General features: G+C 39.4%; 1 protein-coding gene across 1 annotated transcript in view; it reads right to left on the bottom strand.

Moving 5' to 3' along the window:
* The window catches only part of ERAP2 (endoplasmic reticulum aminopeptidase 2), a 38,761-nt gene extending 22,145 nt beyond the window's left edge, over nt 1-16,616 (bottom strand). The window contains exons 1-6 of the mRNA XM_037032271.1: nt 16,557-16,616; nt 13,761-14,456; nt 10,789-10,927; nt 7,177-7,311; nt 5,063-5,183; nt 2,763-2,917 (exon numbers count right to left, since the gene is read on the bottom strand). Of these exons, the coding sequence (XP_036888166.1) occupies nt 2,763-2,917; nt 5,063-5,183; nt 7,177-7,311; nt 10,789-10,927; nt 13,761-14,317 (1,107 nt within the window). The 5' untranslated portion in view covers nt 14,318-14,456; nt 16,557-16,616. The remainder of the gene's footprint in view (nt 1-2,762; nt 2,918-5,062; nt 5,184-7,176; nt 7,312-10,788; nt 10,928-13,760; nt 14,457-16,556) is intronic.
* Between the last annotated feature and the right edge of the window lie 1,042 nt (nt 16,617-17,658).

Below are 17,658 nucleotides of genomic sequence, written 5' to 3'. Positions count from 1 at the left end.
ATTTAATGCTCTGGAAGAAAATAAAACATTCTGTGGGGTTGTTTTCTTCCTTGCATAACAACTATAATCTCATCCTATCCTTGATGTATGGTAATGGTCTAAGGGAAATTATAAGGCAAACTATCCTTGGTGAAGTTACCTCTTCATAGTCAGTAGCAGGTACTTAAGAGAAGCACAAGAATTCATTTAGGACTTTCAGACTGTTACATAATATTACTGATGAGCAAATTTTGTTGTTAATCTCTGCCTTGACACTTCCAGGGATTAATTTGGCCACTAAAGTGAATGAAAGTCTGAGGTTTCAACTATATCTACATAAAATAAAACGGATGAATAAAGATAATCTAAATAGAAATTTATCTATATTTGATCTGTAATACCAGTTTTAAATATTACTACTTTTTCATGTACTTTTATACATTATTTATTTATGCCCAATATGCCCAATAAACTGCATCTAGTTAATCTATTTTAGGATTGCAATCTCCAGAAGGATGGGAAACTTTAAAAGATTTTAAGATTCAGAAGAGAGAGAGCCTTGTTAAAGTTTATAAGAGAAGAGCAGAACAGCTGCATCTGTAGCTTTTAGAAAATATTTGAGTCTACTCCTTTTTTGATGACCCTCAGATCATTTTGCAAGTGGGCACCAATCTTCCCAAGGGCATCTGTGAAAACGGACAAGAGTTGTTTCCTCAATATGACAAACAATGAACATGAGAAACAGAAGTTGAGCTGATTCTGATCACTTTTCCAGTTAGCAAGAGTGGTCCGTTTATTCATTCGTTCCGTGTGTATCTATTGAGAACCTACGTTCCTGGCACCATGCCACGTGTTAGATATGCAAGTGTATATAATACAGCCTCTGCCTCGCTACAGATGATGGAGGTCCACAGGTAGACATAAATGCAGTAAAGTGTTACTGGTGCCATGATCAATATCTCAACAAGGGACAGAGGATTCCGGGAGGAAAGAATCACTTCTCCTCAGAAAGCATGTTGATTAGTTAGGAAATGACACATTTCCTGGGTCTTGCAAGTGGGTTTTCAGTTATGTTGGGAACGGTGTGTGCTCCAGGCAGATCAGTAGAAGCAAAAGCATAGAGGAGCAACACAACCTGGCATGTTTGGGAAATGGGAGTGGTCTGGGATGGGTAAAGCTTAGAGTGCCTGGAAGAGATGAGGCTGCACAGCGGGAGAGGGGCTGTGTCATGGGGGGTTTGTGTAACATTCTACGGACCCCTGACTCACCCAGTTGGCATTGGGAGTCTTTGCCAGGGTTTTACACAGAGGAGTGACATGGTCCTATGGAGACAAAACAGTCAAGGCAAAAATTCTGATGCAACCTGCTGCTTCAGCCCCTCACAAAATAGAAGCTATTAAAGGAAGACTCAGAAGGAGCCTGGAGCTTTGGAGGTAGAGCTCACCAACCATTTCCCTACAAGCACTGGGTAGAAAGATTAGGAATCCCTAGAGTAATTACGTGCTTTAGAGCTTTCAGTGACTAATAACCAAAATCCCTAAGATGGGCCAGTGGGGAGATCCTAGATCAGAGAAAGCTGCCCACATGTTCTTATAGTACAGTGCTGAACATGACTCCTCAGCAATCAGGTACTTACTTCACTGCTTAAAAAAACAAACACAAGACTTGTTATTATGTTGATAATAAAAGATCAAGTTAAAACTTAAAAATAAGAGACGTTACCAAGTTCTACATTGGCATGCTATTTACTTACATGGTGAAAGAGAATTTCTAGGGCCCTTAATAATTCACTGTGTCACGGGGATTTTCAGAAATGAAATACAGTAGAAATAATCTTTGATATATATAATGCTAGTTTTATAGTTTCATATCTGTATGTAAGGCAGAGTTGACAGGTGGGCCTTGGAAATTTCACTCTGCAAGCAATGGTAGCAGAGGCCATCAGTAACAACTAACACTTATTGAGTGTCTACCGTATGACAGGAACAGGTACTAATCTATAAACCTCACAACAGTTTCTAGAAGCAGGGGCTATTATGAATTTAGTTATAAAGATGAGGACACTGATCTTTAGAGAGTTAGGTAACGAACATGTCCAGGGTCAGCAGCCTGTGAGTACTTAGACTTGAGGTGCTTCGTTGTGGCCATATAGTCATAGGTTCCACCAAAGGGAGATTGATCTTGCCCTATATTTGAGTATCATAGTACTACGAGGTACAAGAAGAAATATATGTAATAGAAATCTCTTTTTGTAGGGTTTCCAATTCTGTGTTTTATATATCTGCATAGTTCTCACCCTTCTTTACTAAAATACATTTGAAGACTTTACCTTGGAGGGTTTTAGAGAATATAGTGACCGGTTCTCTTATGATAAAATACCTGTATGAGTCCCATAGTTTAGAGCTGGAGCCTTCTGCTACATGACATACAGTGTTTGGTTTGGTAACTTGTTAGGTCCCTTCTAGAGGTAAAGTGATATACAGGGTCTGGTGGAAGTAATGCCTGCTTTGAGTGTGGTTGATATGGTAATAATGTTGGTGTAATAATTTATAGTTTTAATTTGAACATTTCACCTAAAATGTCATGTGGTATGCTTGAGTAAAATGTTGTTTTCTTATAGGATCACATGCTTATGATTTTATGATAAAAGTTTGGTAATAAAAACAGGCGTTATTTTTGCTGGACCCTGTATAATAATTTTATGTTGTTTCAGGAATATTGGTGGTGTTCAGTATAACGCTCTTTTGGACTGAGACTAAGACAGTGTCATGGGTACCAAGTACCTGGTGTGCTAGTTCATGGGCTATGACTCTGGTGACCCACAGTTTATCGGAAGCAGAAGAAGTCTTGGGATCAAAGAGCAGTGACGTCTCTCTATATGTGATGAGGCCCCAATTTTCCATGGCTCCAGATCCAAAGTCAGGAATGGCAATTAGATCTAAAACATAAGAACAAGCACACTTGATCATTATGTCTTCCACACCGGAAGTGGGATTTGCTTCTTCCTCAAACACATTATGATCCTTGTAGCACATTTAGCAGATGTTCTAAAAACATCGAGAATATCTTACAGTTGCCACGGTGTCCTGTAGTTGCACTAAAAATAATCAGTACCCATGTCAAGTAGAACATATTCTATCAATACAGTTTTGGTTGTAGCTGATGTGACCTATTGACATTTAGCCATTTTTTTCCAAAAAGTGCTAGACTCTGAAAATACAATGGGTGCATTAATACTAAGAAAATAATTTATTTAGTATACTGAAAACTTTGAAAATAAAAGGTGTTGAATAATTTTAATGTGTTTGAGATTCATCAAAACATATAATAAACTCATTTCTACAAAAATAGAAAGTTAAAAGATTTTGATTTCAGTAGAACATCTTTTAGTCAATCTCTATAGTCAATATTGTAAATAATATTTCAGGCACTATGGCCTCTAATGAGCAAATGTCCTTTAGGGCATAGAGGAGAAAAGCTGTGAGCATCAATTCTTTTTTACTTCAATTTCCTTTCGACATTGATGTTTCCTCTACCTCTTAACTAAGTCTTGGGCAGGGTGGTGAAACTTAATCATCTTTAAGCAACTCAGGTATAATGTATGTTAACTTGTATCTGTGTATGTGTGTGTGTTTGTACATCCTTTGCCAATGCCTTCATGTAGGTTAGAAAATTAAAATTTCTTGCTAATATTTAATCTTGATTTTTTTATTCTGTCAGGTCATTTTGGAAGAAATACTCTTTGGCTAAAAAAGAAGGTGACTTTTTTAAGTTTGTAATGAACCATGCTACTTGGCTTATAATTGCATTGTCTGGAATTAGTACTGGTTAATTCCAATGTATAAAATCAAATACTTATAACAAAAAACTAAATTGTCACTAATAAAGATTAGTATTCATTAGCACTTCAATGTGGGAATAACTCCTTTTCTAAGTTGCACTGATGATTTTCTGTTAGTTGATTTCTCAAAGCCATTAGAGACACCTATTTGCTCTATATTTTCTTAAACTGCATCCTTATTTTCAGTTACTTTTAAAATACATTTCATATATTCCTCAAGGTTTGTTGGTGGCTGTTGTCTGACCTTTCCTTGACCTTTGACATAGAGGATAGCAGTGGACTGTGGGTAAACTGAATTTAGTATATCTGTGCTAAGGAGTATATAGAACCAGGATAGCAGTGGACTGTGGGTAAACTGAATTTAGTATATCTGTGCTAAGGAGTATATAGAACCAGGATAGCAGTGGACTGTGAGTAAACTGAATTTAGTATATCTGTGCTAAGGAGTATATAGAACCAGCATTCTAATAATACAGTGACACTCAGGAACTATAGGAATAAGCTCTTTATATCTTTTAAAGTTTCGTTGTATCTCCTGCAAAAAAAATTGCATGGGGGTTGGGGGGAAAGGGCAAGAAAAATATGGTGAGTATTTCCTAATGTCCCAAAGGAAAATAAAGGTTTTGTCACTGTTGGAAACTCTTAAAAAATAACCCAAATAAAGTTATAAAATTAAGTCACAGTTTTTATATTTTCTGCAATATTATAAAAATTACAAGCTTTATTTTTAAGATAGAAAATTAAAACCAAGATAGACTATGTGTTTTCTTAAATATAAAGATCTATTACCAAATTCAAATGATCTATTTTCTTCAAATCTTATAAAAATCTTTGCCACAGTCTTTCTTGTTTCTCAATCTCAATTGCACTACAGATAACAGATGAAGGGACAATTTTCAGCTGCTTACATGAACTTTGGCAGCTTTTACAAAACATTGCTAGTCTTGTACAAATATGGTATAGAAAAAAATGTGCTCCAGAAAAGTCATCCAATTAATCCTAATATGCAATGCAGCTATTTTAATGTTAAATCCAATAAATAAATAAAAATGACCCACACTACTTGGGCTTCTCATAAATACCTCATTTTCTACACTCAAGGATTATCTCTGAAGTTCAAATTACTGCTTCCTGGGCTAAGTGAACCTTTTCAGTGCCCATTTAAATCATATATAAAAGAAAACAAATTAAAGCAAATCATACAAGCAAAAATAAAGACAATGACTTAGACTTTGTCCCTACCCAGTTTTGAGAGTGGATAGTTGATATCAAAGTAATTTTCATAAAAATCGAGCAGCTTCAATGATGCTTCCAAAGCGTAAAGGGTTTGATTCCATTTCTCTGGGGATGCATAGACAGACACCTGCGAAATGTTGATCAGAAAAATTGGTCTTTGAATAAGGGTTCCTTGGCACCATACCATTCCTAACAACCCTCACCCCAAAAAAGGCAGACTGCATTTTTTAAGGAATTACTGAGATACTACTAAAGCATGTTGTCAATAAAAGATAAGACATTCTGTAAAGTTTTAAAGCAGAAGCCACTCATGAAAATTATAAAAAACCCTCTATCTTCTGTTACAATCTATTCCCTAGTAGGGGTGTCCAACCTGGGGCCCATGGGCCACATGCAGCTCAGGATGGTTATGAATGCGGCCCAAGACAAAACTGTAAATTTACTTCAAACATGATGAGATTTTTTTTGTCATTACATGTCATAATGCATTTAATGTGTGGCCCAGAGATGCCAAAAGGTTGGACATCCCTACGAGGTGTTGTGAATTTCAACCTACAATATATTACTCTATTAAATCACGAGAGTCCACTTGAGCTCATCAGCATTATGTACACTTGAGAACCACCCTTCCAAAACTGTGACTACTAGCACAATTCAAATAAAACACAGCTTCATGAAGTGGGAAAACCTTCGAGAACTTATTGGATACAGCCTCCCCTGTTCCCTTCCTGGTCTAGTCTACTCTAAACAAAAAAAAAAAAATGTCCTAATATGTTCATCGACTCTCCTTAAAGTAATCAAGCAGAAAAAATAAAGTTGGGCTTTAATTTCTTGGTTTTCAAGTACAGTGCTACTTTCATTTCATTATCTGCTTTCATGCTCTGAGTTAACTGAAGTTCTTCAGGACTTTTATAGGAAGGCTATGTTAACGGCCCCCATGTTTTGATGGATTACCAGGCACTGCTTTTAAAGTTTTTGCCCAAATCTAAATCTTCTCAACAGCATTACAAAATAGCTGTTATCTTCATGAACACTAAGTAACTTGCTTCAAGTCCTCCACGTGGGATACTGTGGACCCGGGATATGAATCCAAGGAAGCAGACAGCAGCCTGTCCTCTGAAGTAAACTTGTGTCTGATTTCTCACATACCAATAGCTATGCACATCCAGACCTGTGTGCAGAGATGCCATGATATGTATATATCCACATACATGTTGGTGTAATGTGTATATAAATTGCAATGGCCATTTTATAGCTATTTTCATAATCATTATTTTATGGTTCCTTGAATACACTTTTTAAAATAGTTTTACTTATTTATTTACTTTTAGAGAGAGGGGACAGTAAAGAGAAAGAGTGGGAGAGAAACATCAATGTGTGGTTGCCTCTCATGTGTCCCCTACTGGGGACCTGGTCTGCAACCCAGGCATGTGCCCTGACTGGGAATTGAACCAGCAACCCTTTGCCTCACAGGCCCGTGCTCAGTCCACTGAGCTATACCAGCCAGGGCTGAATACGCTTTTAAGTCAATCATTTGGTTTCTCAGGAAAAGGAGTTCTTTCTTATTTTTAATGTCTCTACTGATGTTTTCAAAACTTTTTGAAATAATTATTGGGTATTGTAAATTTTCGCACATAATGAAAACTCTAAAAATTATGAAGACCTCTTTTTGTTGAGGAAAAAAATCGGAAACAATGTGAATGTCCTGAAATAGGTGCTGATTACAAAATCCTTAGGGTATTTCTATGCCGTGTAGTACTAAGCAATTACTAATGTAGTATTACAAAAAATGTTTCATTGCATTCAATTTTTATCACATATAATGCTGAACATTGAGTTAACACAGTCATATATTATTTTGTCAATAGCGTGTATCTATACTGTTACTCTATATATTCTCAACTACTGACATACAAATAGAAAACAGTTAGAAGGTATACACTAATATTATCAAAAATTATATTCTGGTATTGGGATTATGAGTAATTTATTTTATTTCTTATCTATATGTAGTTTGTAAAATAAGCACGATATTTTGATAATAACCAAAGACAAGCTTAAGAAAATAAAAGCTCATTGCCCTATTTTGTGCTCGATATTAAATTGGCTCTCAATCTCACCTTGACCCCTGATGAGGTTGTCCCACTCACAGACTGGAAATCACACACTATGTAGGCTACCAGGTATGTACTCATTTTTACAGTCGTTTCAAAATGATCTTCCAATAGGCCCCCTTCAAGTTCAATTGTCTTAACCTGCAGGAAGGAAAAGAATCAGTGTTTGACAACTGGAGTCGTTTACAGCAGTGCCTGTGACGGAAGCCAGGTAAGGCCGAGGAGAGCCCGACACTCAGAAGGACACGCTGAAGGACACCTGATGCCCTTATAGGAGATCAGAGGCCTCTCATCATATTCTGTGGCTTCGCTTCCCTTTATTTTTCTTACCGCTGGCCACAATGCACCATTTTTGGAACCCCAAAGTGTATGTCAATCTTATTTTGTTGCTTGAAAGCATAAAAACATCTTAGATGCTTCCACTTTCTTGAAACGCAGTAACCTCCAAACTGACATTAATTTAAGTTCCGCACTTTTAAGGAAAAATCTGAAAGAATGGCCCCCTTCCCTTTGTTATACAATAAATCAATCTCTGTTGCAGAGAGAAAGGGAGACAAAACTGTGCTGGATGCTTTGCATTATTGTGTGAGGTAGGTGTTATTTCACAGGTAAAGAAACAGAGCCTCAGAAATGTTAACTGACGGCCCAAGATCACACGGCAAGTTCCACAGCAAGACTAAAATGTGGAGGTGACCGTGTGACTCCAAAGACATTGCTCATTCTCTCACTTGCTGTGTCACTTGCTGTGTGACACTCGCTGTGTGACAGCTTTAGTCATCATCTTATTTTTATCTTTGCCTTATTGATTTCACAGTGAAAGGAGTCAGGCCAAGGAGGTCATTAGTAATTTAAGCTTCTTCCTATGCACTGATGAAGCAAAAGTTTTAGGCCTACAGACTCCTCAGCTGCAGCTGTCAAATTCACTGAATAATTACTGCATTCTATCTTTATTTGCTCTGGAGAGCTTGTCCCAAAGATGATCTCCAATACGGTACAATATTCCTAAATACCGAGTGGATCAGATTCAGTAATCTGAAAACACTACTTTCTTCAAATTGGTAATAACTCTCGAGCTAGTTTGCTCTCCTCCCCTCCACCCTCTACCCCCCTTTTCAAGGTGCCAGGCTTGTGGCAGCACTAACCAGGGCTTATTGAGCATGTTTTATGTGTTTGGTTAAGATCGCAGTTTGTTTTGGCAAGAGAAAATAGCTGGAAATATTACCATAAACTGCCTAGCCTACTTCAATGACAAATGTTTCTGCTATTCTGCAGAATTTAGTTCTACAGATTTCTATCAACAAATTCAATTCCTAAGTCCAATAAAGCAGAAGACATGGATCAAATACTCTAAGAAAGCAGTTTATACAGGGCAAATTAGTTTTGCTCAACAATGATGTCTCTTGTCTGATTCAACAAGAGTTCTATGAGTACATACTCCTACTAGAAGGAACAGTTATGGTGGGGACCAGGGAGAAGACAAAGATTGTAGTCTTCTGACCGAACTCAGCGCCCAACCATTTAGTCCCATGTGTGGAGGGGTGAGGGGAGGAGGAGGCAAGACTGTGGTACCATGGGGAAAGTGAGAGTCTTTGACACTAGACAGCTGGTGGCAAAGATGTTTGGGATACAGAAGGGCATTCCCTCTGATTTTTGAACCCAGGTGACGGTGCAGTCCATGGAGGCCGAGTTTTGTTCAGGAACCTGGAGTGATCCACGTACACGAACATGGCCTCAAGTGGAAACGTGAGGGGTGTCTGTGTAAGTCCATCCAGGATGGCGATGTAAGCTCTGAGATTTGTTGCTAGAGGAGGATTTAGCTCTTTTCTCAATACTGGCAGTACTCTATTTGCATAGCAAGTGTCGCCAGCAGGTGTGTGTTCCTTTAAAGAGTGAAGGGCACACAGAAATGCCCCAAAGATTTGCTGTCTCCACCAGTGCTAAGCGGACCACCTCATTTCTCCTAAATCTTGTATTCTTAACTAAACAAATTGAGAACTGAGTATGTGTTGCTGCTTTCCACTAGTCCCTACATAATACATCCTAAATGCTGTAATTAATATTATCCAGAGAGTATGATTGTAGCATTACTTCAGTTCTCCTTTTTTTTTCTTGGATGCATAAATGAGAAGCAGAATGTTAAGCCAATATTTGCTGAAAACAGCATGATCCAGAGAACTGGCCAAGTCAACTGAGGCAGTGAAAAGATTCAAGAATTGTGTAAAACATTTTCAAAGTGTTCACTTATTTTTCTCAAATAATAGAAGTTACTGGAGGTTTCTAAAAATAGAAAATTTAAACTCTAATATAACAATGTGTAACTTATATCTGCATCACACTCTAATTAAAAGGCTTAATGAACTATATTTTTACTTTAGCCTCCATGATTATTCATATGAAAAATTCTATTAATAAAAAGCAGCGAGGCAAGAAACAGAACTACGCTGTGCAGAGTAGATTGGCATTTAAGGTACCAGATCATGTTTACGAGACAATGACAGGGCTAATTAAGTTGCTGCATTTACAGCCTGGGAAAAACTATACGATGTGTGGTAAATGGACTGTTGTCACTGTTTCCCTTGATCTGCTCTGCCACTATTTCAGAGCAAATCTATCTTTTCCAACATTAAACAGGAATCTGAGAAATTCAGCGTCTAGCTTATCAACTCCTTTCTCTCCTTTGCCCAGGGAAGCCAGTCACCGTTCAGGATGGACAGCAAAGGGGGCGGGGCTGCTCACGGGCTTGGATGACTCAGCTGCTCTCTGCGCTGCTCTCTGCGCTGCTCTCCCCCTGCGGCACTGCCGGGAGAGCCTCGACTCTGTCCCACTTCCCACACAGTGGTGAGGAAACGTTCTACGTGGTGTTCAATGACACAGATGGCAAGTGAAGCATTAGTGTAAAGGAACTATCAGACCAAGTTCAGGGTCCACCCTGTCTTTCGGAGTCTCTGCATTGGAGTACAAATACAAGCCAAGTAAAAGTGTTCAAAGGTCTCTTTCCATTAAAAAAGTGTATAGCCACGATATAATTTTCATAAAAATTTTTAAGAGCTACCTATGGGACTTAAAAAAATGAACAAGGATTCCTAAGTTCCAGAACAGAAGACTAGGTGAGACCATTTGGGCTGGGGCCCAGGCAGGGTCTCTAGATCCTCAGGTGTCCCGTGTGGGCCCTGGGCCAGCAGCAGTGGCTTCCAGGGGCTTGTTAAAGTGACAGAATTGGGGGCCTCACCCCAAGACCGACTGAGTCAGGATCTGAATTTTAACAAGATCCTCAGATGATTCATGTGGTCATTACGGTTAGAAAAGTAGGGTCCTACATGATTCTGAACTTCATCTCTGGCCCAGTAACATTGATCTAAAAGAACAATGTTGCCATATGAACACAAAGAAACTGTAAATCATTTCGTTTTGTTTTTTTTTTTAAGTTTCTGATATAACAAGGCCCCGGACAAAATGATGTTAAAATCTAGAAGGATCGGGGTTATTAAATAATATACAGCATAACACAAATTAATGGGTAAAGTCTTAAAAACAAGGGAAATATTCTAAAAAGCAACACAGCAAAGACAAAGGATAAACTTGAGAACAATTCCCCGCAATTTTTGAAAGCGGCAATACCTTTGGCATGTTGGATAGTGCGACGTGTCTTCTCTCTCTTCTTATCTTGATTGAAAAGTTGGCTTTGAACAATGGTTCATCGAAGCAAGGGAAAGCCATGCGTGCCTCAGTTGGCTCAAAATCTGTTACTGCAATTGTCCTGGGGAAAGAATCACCCCAGGCAGGATACATAAGTGAAACCAAGAAAGTAATGAATTGGTACCTTCAAAACACAGCTTGCCATTCCTGGAGGTGACATACTTGATTTCTCAAACTATAATCTTAGAGAATCCAGGCTTCCTTTTTCGAAATAAACAAGGATAAATTTTAGTTTTGTAGCTGCCAGTCATGAATAATGCACATGCTAGGCACGCTACTTATGCAATATCCTTCATTCTCCTAGCAGACAATGGTCTTTAGCTAGTAATTGGCTGAGACAGTCATGCCTAGTCAATTTGAGGTCAACACTGACTAGGAAACTAGTAGGTCAGTATCATCTCTAAACCTGTAGGGATCTCAATCAGACATAGGAATAATTGTGGGTCGGGTCTCAGGATGTGTTCCCAAGAGGCAGATACTGATTTATTAAGAACCTGCTGCTGGGAGAAAAGGGAACGAGGGAAGCAGAACGGGGAAGAGGAAGAAGCTAGGCCAGGTTCCAGCTTCTGCCTGATTCCCAGGAGCTCTGGAATTTAAGTTCCACCTTCAAGTTTCCCCCTACCATAGGCAAGGAGCTGAGCTTTCATATTTCTGTACCATAATTGGCTAAGGATCTCCACGGGGGACCTAAGGCCCTAGGTACTTCCAGCTCCCTCTGCTAATTGGCAAAGCAGCTCCAGTCTTCAGACTAACCGGCAGACAAATCTCTATATCAACTCATTTGATAATGCCTGAAATCCTTGAATTCAGACTGGAAAAGAAAAGCTATCAGGAAAATCATAACAAGTCAGAAATAGCCTGTAGCTAACTATGGGAGGCATGCTGGAAGTCCTCTGGCTCTTACTCCAAAAACTTTTCCCATGTCTTCCAAAATGATATTCCTAAAAAGTTTTTTGGGGGGTAGAGCCTTTGTAACTTGAAAAAAAAATTAAGAAAAGCCATCACAGGGCACATGAGGCTTTAGTGAAAAGAATTTGAGAGGTTTTGTATCCAGTACTGTGGATACAGGAAGCCTCCCCAAGGAGAAGGGGGAAAGAGATGGGCCAGGGGAAAGTCTGTCCTTTCCCTTGGGGCCGTGGGGTGGGTGTAGGAGCCCCCAGAGGCAGGGAGTACCTAAGGTGGGGAAGGAAAGAGGAGGTATGTAGAAGATGCTGCTAATGGTTGTCTACTAACGTCTATTCCTCTTCTTCAGTTTGAACAGAATCCAGATTTTGTTCAGGAAGGCAATGTAGCCTTACACTCCCTTGTAACTTGGTAGGCACATGACTCACGACCTAGTTGAAGTCAATGGGTGGGAAAGCTTTGCAAAAAGGAGTCAGACTCAGCTGGAATGTTTCTTTTTGCCTTCTTCTCTCCCTCCTTGTTCCCTTTCTTCCTGGCTGGAATGTGAACTTGAAGCCTTGATGTGAAAATATCATCTTGTATTAGAAAAAAAGTCATATATGCCAAGGGTGGCTGAGCAGAAAGATAGAAGTCTGGGTCCTGGATAACAGCGAAAAGCACTAGCACAAGCCTGAACTGCCCTACTCATGGGCTTCTTTTCTCAAGTGAAAATTAAGCCCCTATGTGTTGAGCCACTGTATTGGGGCTTCTCTAACTGGCAATTGAACACAACTGGTAAAAAGTGGTAGAGCACCGAACCAAGGCTCCTTCCCTGGTCCATAGATGGACCCCAGCTCTGAACAACCAAATGATCCTCTCTTTCTCCTACCTCACCTAACCAATATGTCTGTAAACCAACATGTCTGTTTTACCTTCCAAAAGCAATGCCAAGTTTAATCATTTATTCCATAAGGCTCCACCACTAGCCTGGCCCCAATCCACCATTTCTTGCCTGAACTACTACAATATCTTCCAAAATGATTACTCTTCTTACTCAACTTTTTCCTCTCTATAATGAACCCTCAACATACACCCAATCTCTATGAGCACAGATCAGATCAGAACCCTCTAATGACTTCCCATTGCACTGAAGTAAAAACCTACTCCTTACTAGCGTGATCTGACCCCTCTCAACTCTGCTTCTCTCTCTTGCTCATGCCCTTTAAGCCACACAGGCCTTTTCTCAATCAGTCCCAATTTACAGATTTTGCACTTGGTGCTCTCTTTTCTGGGAACACTTTGTCCTAATACATCCTCATGATTGTGTCCTTTTAAAAAATGGTCAGGTCTCCATGCACCTCCTTGACAAGGACTTCCCTGACCACTCAGCTAAATTAGACCCAAACCCCAGCTGCAGTCATTCTCTACTATAGCACCTTGTTTTATTTCCTTCATAACACTCATCATTTACCTTGTCCACATCTCACCACTATTCATTCAGAGTCTAGAACAGTGCCAGGCATGAGACATGCACCCAATAAACATGAGCTAACTGAATAAACAGTATTTCTCAGTTCTCCCAACAGACTTGCCCCTGCCTCCTGGATTTGAGTCATGCTGTTTCCTGGGCGATCTGCATACTTTTATTTCCTCTTTCTCTATCCACATCCCACTTACATTCCCTTCTGGTCCCAGATCAAGGCTCACCTCCTTTGAAAGCTCAAAGGATGGTACTGACCATCCTTTCCTGTAGCACATAAACACATCTGTCTTATCACAGTCACACTGGCCTCTACTCCCAGTTATTCTTCTATCTGTTTTTGCCTCATCGTTCTTTCTTCCCAGCTTTACTGCAATTTCTGTAAGAAATGATAAAGCTTCTCTTTCTTCCTAGTTTCCCACAGTGTATTGGGCTTTTCATAAATGATCACTGAAGCATGCTTCTGGTGAAGGGATGCAACACATAAGGAAAGTATCACAAGAGACTGTAAACATCTGGAGTAATGTCTTACCTTGTTTCACCACCCGAAGTTCTGTATGTGCTTTTATAAAACCCTTCAAAACCATCAGCTAACTTGGCCTGAAAGTCAATAGCCACATAGTATCTTAGGTCAGCCTTAAGTGTCTCTGGAACCAGCAGAGCAATTTGTTGGTGAGCAGGATAACTCAAAACATTCAGCTTTTCCCCTGGTTTCTTGTATCTCAAATCTTCCTCTGAATGAAGGGTGACATTCATGATTTCAAGATCTTTGCTGTGTAAGATGATAAATTGCGTGGCATCTCTCACTAAGACTTCAATCTGCTCAGATGCAGTGAAGTCCAAGGAGGTAAGATTTGGATGGACAGAAAGCTCATAGTGGACGGGGATGACCCTGCTGGGGAGCCTTGGCTCACGCCAAGGAAATGGTTCCCCATTGGTGGCTACTGGGAAAGCCCCGGTATCCTTATTGAACTGATCACTAGATGGCACTGAGAACTGAGAACAAAAGCATATTTTGTGTAGGATGATGGCTGCGTAATAAAATCCTGTGAAACTTTTAAATATTAGTTTTCTGTGTAAATTAGCCATTGCAGAAGAATGAACACTAAATCTATTCTCTGGAAGTCAAGTCACTCTCCGGGCTAAATCTCATAGATCTTCAGAGCACTATGTTGGCTCCATTCATGTTGCTCAGGATCTGAACAATGTTTTAATAAGTTGATTTAATCTAGAAGAAAAAAAATTTAGCATGAAGAAAAAGATTTACATTCATAAATAAGACCTTAAAAATAAAAGAATATATGTGAATGAGGAAGGCCTGCTCTCTGTCAGAATTAGGACAAATATCTACAACATAAAGTAGAAACTGAGCTCTCATCTGGTACTACAAATACAAATTTTTTTAGATCTCAAATGAAAGGACTCTTAAAATTACATGGAACGAATCCCCTCTGCAATTCTGTGCAATGAGCAGAAGGCAGCTGTGTAACTGCATTGCATGCTGAATGTTTCTAACCGTTGGCCACATCATTCAGAGCATCCTGGAGACCTGAAAGTGAGTTGCACAGATGTCTCTATTTTGCCTTCCTAAGTCACAAAGAATATATTCTTTGGGTACCAGATATTATTACTAATGGCACTGAACTTTACTTCTTTCAATAAATAACACATCTAAATGGCTTTATTCTATGGCTATTGGTATAAAGGATGTAGGTCAAGCTAGATGTTTACACTCAGATTATTTCCAATATATCAAAAACTATGGAAATAAAATGTGGCTTTATAATATTCTGACTATTTTAAAAATAGTTTTGGTCCTCTTCATCTTAGGCTACCTGAGAAAACACAAATTAAACTGAATTCCCTGCCTCTGTAAATAGAACTAGATGGTTTATTCTTATTGGAAGGGTAAAGCTACCACACATCTAAAATTAGGACGATATAGTTAATATAGGTGAGTCAGTTCTGACTCCCACCTGTTCCAGCTTAAATTCATGAATGTGTTCCATTCCTTTTCTCTTCTTTATCATTAACAAGTTCATTAGAAGTAATTATCTAAACAATCACTTCAATTTTCCAATTTACAATATTAATGCAGATTAACCAGTATTGTTAAAAGAACAAAGACAAAAAATAATAAAATAATGGCTAAATTATTTTTAGACTAGTATTAAATTATGGATACCAAAGCTTAATGTTCCAGAAATCTCTGATACATAAAACCAAAATTGGCCTATTCTATTAAATTTCTGATGACTTTAAAAGTGAAATTGCTTATTTGTCAGGACCTACATTTGGGAATCAGGGTGCCTGGGTTCTAGTATTAGCTCTGCCACTTTCACCTGTGTGATCTGGGGCAATTTCCTGATGTTTTGAACATTACTTTCCTCACCTGTAATATAATGTAATAATCATACCATCCTCACAACGGGGAGGATTAAATTAAATAACTTATGTGAAGAATTTGGCACGGCACAGCAACTAGCATATAGGAAGCATGTAATGAATGTTAAATATTAAATTATTATTGTGTTTTCCACAACTTGAATTATCTGACCTAAATTAAGAAATCTACCCCAACTTGTAGCAGACTCACTCCAAGAAAGATATATTCTTTTAAAGATTTTTTATTTATTTATCTTTAGAGGGAAAGGGAAGGAGAGAGGGAGAGAAGTATCAATGTATGGTGGCCTCTTTTGCGTCCCCTGCTGGGAACTGGCCTGCAACCCAGGCATGTGCCCTGACTGGGAATCAAACCTCAACCCTCTGGTTTGCAGGCCCACACTCAATCCACTGAGCTACACCAGCCAGGGTGAAAGATGTATTTTTTGGTAAGAGTGGAGAGAAAGGCCTTGATATTTACTTATATAGCCTTTAACTTCAGAACTGGTGAGGACTTTAAATGCTAGTTAGTACCTGTCCAGATAAAGAAACTGAGAGAGAGTGCCTTTTCTAAAATCACACAAAAGTTTAACAATCACAGAAGGCAGAAATACAGCTCTTTCGCCCTTGATCTTACAGCCTTTCTCACTGTATTGCACTGTGCCTTCAGTAGCATTACAGTGAACAAAACGCCCTGGGATGGGAGACCCAAGTGTTGCAACAAACGTTTCGGAAAGGCTAAAAGAGAGTGAGTCAGTTGCAAGTCCCATCGCTAAGCACACACTTTCCAACACAGTGGTGCCAGATTCACCCACTTTCCCCTGAGTCTCACCCTCGATTATAAGACCTCCTCAATACAGCACTTTCATACTTTCAGTTCTGGCTACAAGTCTTGCTGAAAAATTCTAATTTAAAGACAAATTTAAGAGAAATGTTAATGTGTTACCTTAATCCACGCTGTTGCAGATTTGAATGAAGGGGAATTTATTTTTGCTTTCACTTTCTATTTGATAGGACTCAGAGCTTTGCCTACTTCCTGATTGTAGCACTAGCTGGTTCATTATCATGTAGGTATAAATGGGGCTTAGCACAGAAACTTCAGTTCAGAAAGCACAAGAAATTGAAACACAGAAAGTGGCTTCAGAGCAAAAGCCACAAGGAGCAAGTCAGGGTAGCCTCCAGCCTTTCTGTGGCTGGGCTCCTGCTGCGTTTATCTTCCCCATCTCCTATGCCCACACGTAGAGCCTTCAGAACTAGCTTGTGCATGTGCGTGTTAGTGCCAAGTTATTTTAAGACATGATCTTGAATCCCTGTGCTGCGTCCTTATTGCTATGGAATCTGACCTCTGCCCATCCCCTCTTGAAAAGGTAACTTCAAGCCTACCAATGACCTCATAGTCAGCTCCTGTGGCCTTCATCAGGGGAGACTGTCCTAAGCTTTTCCATGCCTATAACCTCTTAGACATTCAGGGATTGGGCTTCACCCTTGCCTCTCCATTTTTCCTTATCTGCCAGGTTGAGTTGGGCCTCTTCTTTACCACCCTGAATATGGGCCTCCACCTCTGTCCTCTACTCTTTTTCCTCTTCCTTCTTTCCCTTGGAGAATATGTTTAAATGCAGATATTTCTTATTGATCCTCATCATCCCACACTTCTCTCTCCCAGTCTTTTCTCCTAGGGTCCCACTGGTGCAGTTCCAGCAGCCTGATGGATGGCCTTTACATGGATGTGCTGCCAGCAACTCAGACAGTGTCTCCTTTCTCCCGGTTGGTGCCTTTTGCTTTAACAGGTGCTTCAAGCCTTCCTCCATGATCTATGATTGGACCATATAATTATTTTGCTTCTTCCCCTCTCCAGTTTATTACCAAGTCCTGTTGAATTTCCCTTTTTAATTTTTTATCTGACTTTTAAAAGTCATTAACACAGTCCTGGTCCCTGTTACTCCTGACAATGGCCTTCAGACGAGTTTTAAAAGTCATTAACACAGTCCTGGTCCCTGTTACTCCTGACAATGGCCTTCAGACGAGCCTTGCTGCCTTCCCAAAGGCTT

This window comes from Sturnira hondurensis, unplaced genomic scaffold (genome assembly GCF_014824575.4).
Source record: "Sturnira hondurensis isolate 20B ecotype Veracruz unplaced genomic scaffold, ASM1482457v3 Scaffold0021354, whole genome shotgun sequence".
NCBI classification, from domain to species: domain Eukaryota; kingdom Metazoa; phylum Chordata; class Mammalia; order Chiroptera; family Phyllostomidae; genus Sturnira; species Sturnira hondurensis.
The sequence above is the reverse complement of the archived record's forward strand: the minus strand, read 5'-3'. Positions and strand labels throughout refer to the sequence as shown.